The sequence below is a fragment of the Plutella xylostella genome, chromosome Z, assembly GCF_932276165.1.
Source record: "Plutella xylostella chromosome Z, ilPluXylo3.1, whole genome shotgun sequence".
Taxonomy (NCBI): Eukaryota; Metazoa; Arthropoda; class Insecta; order Lepidoptera; family Plutellidae; genus Plutella; species Plutella xylostella.
The window spans coordinates 14,827,618-14,834,077 of record NC_064012.1 but is presented as its reverse complement, the minus strand read 5'-3'; the positions used below and the strand labels follow the sequence as shown (position 1 = coordinate 14,834,077).

The window sequence follows — 6,460 nt, the reverse complement described above, 5'->3', positions numbered from 1 at the left end:
TTTCAGACATTTGTGTACCTTTTTGAAGGTGGTAAGTCGTAATGCCAGTGGGTAAGGGCTACTGTCGATGTGTATTATTAGATGGTGTAGAATAGTTTAGATAACTGTGGTAGTGAGATTAAGCGATCGCTCCACTGTGGATCGCCGCAGGGAAGCGCGAGTCGGCTTAGCCTTTTGTAGAATTTATCTGATCACTTTAAAAAATAACCAATTTGCCTCTTTTACGGGATTGATTTACCTATTTCAAACTTTTGATATATTTTATAAATAAGTTATGAACAAAGAGGAATATTTCAAATTAATTACAGAAATTCACGACTGAATCAGATTAGGATAGATGAGCCTGAAAACACAGGTGAGGTTCGCAATAAAACCCCGTAAAAACAATTATAAATTTACGATAGAACACGTAGCCTTGCAATAGTTGCAATCTTCATGCTTACACATAGGTTCTCGTTCGACTGAATCAAAACATCGGAACTAGGTGGATGTTATAAAGAACTAGGCGTACTTACCTTACCTGTGTTTCAGTCTACCTCTACAATTCAGTCAGTAAGAATGCACTATGATCCTTACTTTGATTTTGCTTACCACTTTACATCTACATTTATCAACTTGCGCCGTAAAAGTTAAAATAAGTCAAGGCACAGTGTTGGGCATTCGGAAAGAAACTGTGTTTGATAAGCGACTGTACTACGCGTTTTACGAGATTCCTTTCGCCCGCGCGCCCATCGGTCGATTGCGGTTTAAGGACCCGAGGCCTCTGAAGATCTTCAAGATTCCCTACGAAGGAGACACGGACTTCTACAGTCCCTGCGCACAGCCGCACATAGTGTACCCAACCAGGGTGTCCGGAGGTGAGGACTGCTTGTATCTTAATGTGTACACCCCAGTTCGACCTGACGCCCGTCAACCCAAACTTCCTGTACTGGTCTTCTACCACGGGTATGCCTTCACTTCAAGCTTCAGCCATATCTACGGGCCAGACTTCCTCATAGACAACGGCATCGTCCACGTCACAGTCAACTTCAGAGTCGGCGTGTTCGGCTTCAGTAAACTTAATGCCAGCGACACCCATGCCAATATGGGTCTTAAAGATATGGTCATGTCCCTCAAATGGATCAAAAGTAATATTGCAAGGTTTGGTGGTGATGAAGCGAAGGTCACTGTGATGGGGACAGGTTCTGCGGCTGCGCTGCTGTCGGTACTGCTCACCACCAGGGCTAGGACACTGTTCTCCAAAATGATACTCCACAGCGGCTCAATGTTTGCTCCATCATTGTTCCTCGGAGACCGCCTGGCCGAGACTGAACTTTTCAAACAGAATCTCCGCAAATTACTGGGAAATTTTGAGATAAAAACTTTAACTAAGGACATCATAAGATCGTCTCAGAATATTTACAAACACAAGGATACAGTCGACGTGCAGAGGCCGCTAGTTCCTTTCACTCTTCACCTGGAACGTGGTTCCAACAAGTCGCTGGTGACGAGGACTCCATCTGACTTCTACCGACGCGGCCTGCACAAACCCATCACGACGCCCATCCTGATCGGCTACAACACACAGGAAAGTTTATCTGAAGTCATTCCATTTTTACGAAAGCCAAACCTTCTTGGCACCTTCACCAGCGATTTCAAATTCATGGTGCCATTCGACGATGGATGCCGGTACAAACATACGCATCCACGATACAAGGAAATAGCGAATAAGATTCTAAACCACTATTTCAAGGACGGCTTAAATGAGAAATCAATCTATAATTTCATGAGGTACACTTCTGACTTACTCAAGTACCCCGTGTTGAAGTTTATTAAAGCTCATCTTCTGTCCACCAGTACGATGTTCGTTTACAAGTTTAACTACAACGGGTTTTTTAATGCTGTGAAGAAGAACTCTCTTGGGGACATCAAGTTGAAGGTAAGAGGGGCGGCGAGCGGGGACGAGCTGTGTTACCTGTTCCGATGCGAGCCGATGTCGGAGTACTACCCGAAGCTCCAGGGCAATGAGACAGATGCTCGTATCATGAGGGAGATGGCCTCAATGTGGAGTAACTTCGTGAAGGCAGGGGACCCCACGCCAGCGCGGCACCCGGGGCCCGCGTGGCCGCCCGTCACTCCCGCCATGGACCACGTCATGTTTATAAGCAAGACCAGTCGCCTGGTGGAGCTGCGGAGAGAACTAGTGATGTTGAAGTTCTGGAATGATTTGTACGCTGATTATTATTGTGAAGAGAAGTGCAACAGACAGGACAAAGATGAACTTTGATTCACTTTTGGAAGTCCTACGTAAATAATCATGTTAGGCTTTACCGACCAGACTGAAAAGTTGGATTTATAAGTACTTACTTCAAGTTCTGAAGTCACACTAAAAACGTTCAAAATAAAACCATTACACCCAGTTCTTTCTTTACGTACTCACCATACTTACCCTTATCCAATAAATACTAAGTATAAATACCAATTGCACTGACGAACCTGCACCAAAGTAATGTACGTAAGTAAGCGCACGCTCTCTGGTAAACGAGATAATTCCACCGTCTTTACGACTTCCAGATTGCGTAAAAACACGTCCAGTAGTGATATACAAACAGTGGGCCGATGATGTACTACATTTAACATTTAACTGCGTACAAACGAACATACAGACTGTAAGATACGCATTTGCCGCCCGCCCGCGAGACTCCGGGGCGGGCGCCATATGATCCCGTTTCTTTTAATGCTAGATCCCTTTTTATTGCCGTAAAATGGAAAACTGAAAATGGCTTCACTTTTATTAGGAGCAAGGTGTGTAATTGCTAAGTTTATCGGACCACACGCGGTTACCGCTTTGTTAGTTAGACTCTTTTGCATTATAAAAATATTTTAGTACTTAGGTATACTAATGTTTTCAGTTGGAAAATTATGCATGGACCTCGATTTCACAAAGTCTTATTACCTAGGTAGCTACTTAATTAGTTATTGTTGAGATGCAGACCTAACTTATGCTTGTATTGGAAGTTAAAGTAACGACTTGGTTAGTTACTGCACCTACTTACTCTTTAATAATGTACCTACACACAAGTTAGTCTGAACTCAACACAAACACTTGAGTTATGAAAAGTTTACACTTCGAGCTCCGAGCGTCGACTTGAGAACTCTACATTTTAGATAAAATTGTTGCATATTCTTTACAGTGGGTACAACATAACGAACTTTTAAAAAACATGAAGCTGAATCCTGTAAATACAAGTGTGTTTTTATTTTAACAAAACAAAGCACAAAATCAAATAGCTATCAACTGCACACTGCCCAAAAGAGTGGCGCAACGAACATGTTTACAGAAAAACACCCGTTGTCGTTTAAAAACCCACCATGGCAGTCCCCGCCGCCGCCGCCGTCGCCGCCGCCGCCTCCAGTCCATATGGAGCGCGTCTACCCTTTCGTACTTCAACTATTTTGGTTGACAGCATCCATACGGCGGCGCTGATTCCAGACCGAAATCCACAGTCTCACTCGCATGTTTTGTCCCAGTCTTACCACCGTGGGTGCGAGCGAGACGGCTGGTCGTGTACGATGACTGAGCGGTTGTGGAGCAGTCGAGGGTCTGCAGGGCTTCGAGGAACTTGCTAATGGCTCTCGCCACGAGAAGGTAATCCGGGTCCGGCGATGCTCCTCAATGGGTTTACTCTTGCAGTCATGCTGAATTGCTGACGCTATGAATCAGTATCGGTTCGTTGTAATTGTAAGCTATTTTCAGTTGCATTCATTTCGAATGGATATTGCAATAGTTGATGTAGTTAGATTTAGACCAATACATACATGTTTAGTTCTACAAAGAAGCAGTGAATGACGCTTCTATCCAGTTTTGTTCATAGCTATCCACCTTGTCTCCACAATATATCATTGTCGACCTCAAAATTCCCGAGATATTCGTTATTATCCGTGACAAATAGCGTTCCTTCCTATTAGGGCCAACGTCCATCACTGCGGCGGGATACGTCACCGCGTCTATTTCTGAACTCGCCCTAAAGCAGCGGCTAAGGAGAGTGCATCTTTGTGAACATAACCTTATATTTTGGTCCTCTATCTTATCATCTTCAAAAAAAAAACCAAAAAAATATGACTATGAAGAGGATACCACTTAAGCATGATGTTCAATTGTTTACTAAGTATGCCATATTTAATAAAACATCATACGGTTAGGAGTGGTTAGGAGGGACAATTTGTACATATTAAGTATGCATTAAAATTCCTATTTCGCATATTATGTACCTTTAGAGATTATTATGTTAGAAATGAAATTTCGGGTAAATTTTTGTGGTGTAGCCGCACCTTTACGTTTCTTGTTACGTTGCTTTCCGAACTTCTGTTGTGTTTAAGTAAAGAATAACACTAATATTAGACAGTAATGCGAGTATATGTGTTTCGTTTCTTAAATAGATCTGTAGCTTATTTTTACTTGATTTCTTACTATTGGTGAGAATACTCATTATGAATGATGTAAAAGTAAAAGCTTATTGGACCAGAAGCTTGTTTAACCTGAAATACGTCTTCTTCTTATTCTTACGCCTCTGTAAGAAACTATTGAAATTTGCTCGCTAGATATAACACCGATGCACACCTAATGCATATTCATAATTATATTAAATGTGAGCTGCATACATCATTATAATTACCTAGGTGCTTACCTGAAAGTGCCAGCAGTACATAAAGCTAAAGTACATAGGTCTTACTAGGTACTACTATATACCTTCATGCGTGCGTTTAACCGTAGCTGTTATACCCGTAGGCTGTATACCAACTTACCTATCTATGTATGTACAGTTTACCTATAATACCCCGCCAACCTTACCATCCATACTTTACTATATTAACTCCTGTGTCACGACGTCACAAGGGCTGTTTCAGCATCTCCTACACAAGCTAGTTTAGGGGACAAACTGGGCGAACAAACAAACCTCCCCCGTTGGGGTAACTCGGCAAATGTTTGTCCAAGTGGAACCAACTAATTGGACTTTAAATACCGACCGCCTTTAACAAATATGCGCTAAGTGTTATGCGAGCACAGCTATTAGGGCGGTATGTTAAGTTTTTAAAGTCCGTAGGATTTGGAAAATAATAGCCAACACAGGGAATTGAACTGTCGGTGTCGGTGTGTGAACAAAATCAAAGCGGGTCGAGATGATGGTATCGTAGTAAACTACTTTCATTCAGTTACAAATAGAAATAACAGTTCTTTTTTTCTGTACCTTATTTATTGTTAAGTGGTCTCCTTCCTTCTATTAACTCCCGGTATGTCTTGATCAATACGCTTATCATACGGCAAAATGTTCCATCACGATTTTCCTTTCCTACATTTCAGATGGATAGTTTTCAGGAACTACTAGGGTTTATTTTACAAATCTACGGTAAAAACGAATGACCTGCCTAAATTATGAACAAAAAAAGCCTCGTGACCGTCACAAACCAAGAAGACTACGTTGAGCCTAACTAACAACCTAATAATTATATCAACTTCACTTTTTTTCCTACATAAGTAACTAAGTACCGAAGAAGAAAAGAAAAAACAATAAGCACAGGTTCATTCACAAACAGCTTATCGTTCGGAAACACGGCGGCGGCGGGCGAGCGGTGGGTAGTCTCGCCAAATTAGAAGCTAACACAAATATTTACGTGAACGTTTCAATACAGAGCGGTGGGATACGGCATGCCGCCGCCGCCGCCGCGACCGCCGATTAGATCCCGAACGCACGCCGCGTTAATTGACATCGTTTTGAAATTGGAATCATGTTCGTATTTTTTCTCTCCTGTTACAAAAACAAAAGGCGATCGTGCTAAAATACGTTTAGATTCTTCAGAGCGTCATGGTTGGTATTTGGGGTTGTCTCTAGGCTCGTAGTTGGCGTTGCGTTGTCGCGTTGCATATTCGGTTATTGTAGGCTAGGCCCTTATAGATACTAGGGAGGTTGGAATGTAGGCACCAAAAGGATCAAACAGAATAGCCAAGAAGACATCATTTCATAGAAATTACTTGAATACTTCTGCGGCTTTTCCTTGTACCAACAGCAAAAAAGTTAAGATCAAACTATAAAATACTTATAAAAAATATTTTAGATCAACAAATTAATGTAGAGATAACAACAAATTTTTCACGTCAAAAATAAAGCCCGCATTATTACAAGCCACATAAACAGTGTAAACGGTATTTGGCCCGTATATCACGTCGATTCGGACTTTCATGAACCGTACAAGTGGTTTACGGCCGTCCGGACCACAAGGTTTGATCCGAATCGTAAAATAAACCAATAATTTTATAATGTAGTATTAGGTTATCCGAATATTTCCTTCCTGGATTAACCGAAACGGCTTACCCAGGTCGAAATTTAATGTGACGTGAATTTGTTAACCGATGCTTCATTAGAAAGAAAGAAAGAAAGAAAAACTTTATTTGGCTTAGACAGCAATATTAATTTACAAAGAA

The 6,460-nt window shown here is 41.7% G+C and overlaps 1 protein-coding gene across 1 annotated transcript; it reads left to right on the top strand.

Annotated features, from left to right (window-relative positions):
* Positions 1-565: 565 nt before the first annotated feature.
* On the top strand, positions 566-2,266 carry LOC125491314 (juvenile hormone esterase-like). Its single transcript, XM_048632943.1, has one exon. It carries the CDS (start codon positions 566-568, stop codon positions 2,264-2,266), a length of 1,701 nt encoding a protein of 566 aa, XP_048488900.1.
* Positions 2,267-6,460: the final 4,194 nt, after the last annotated feature.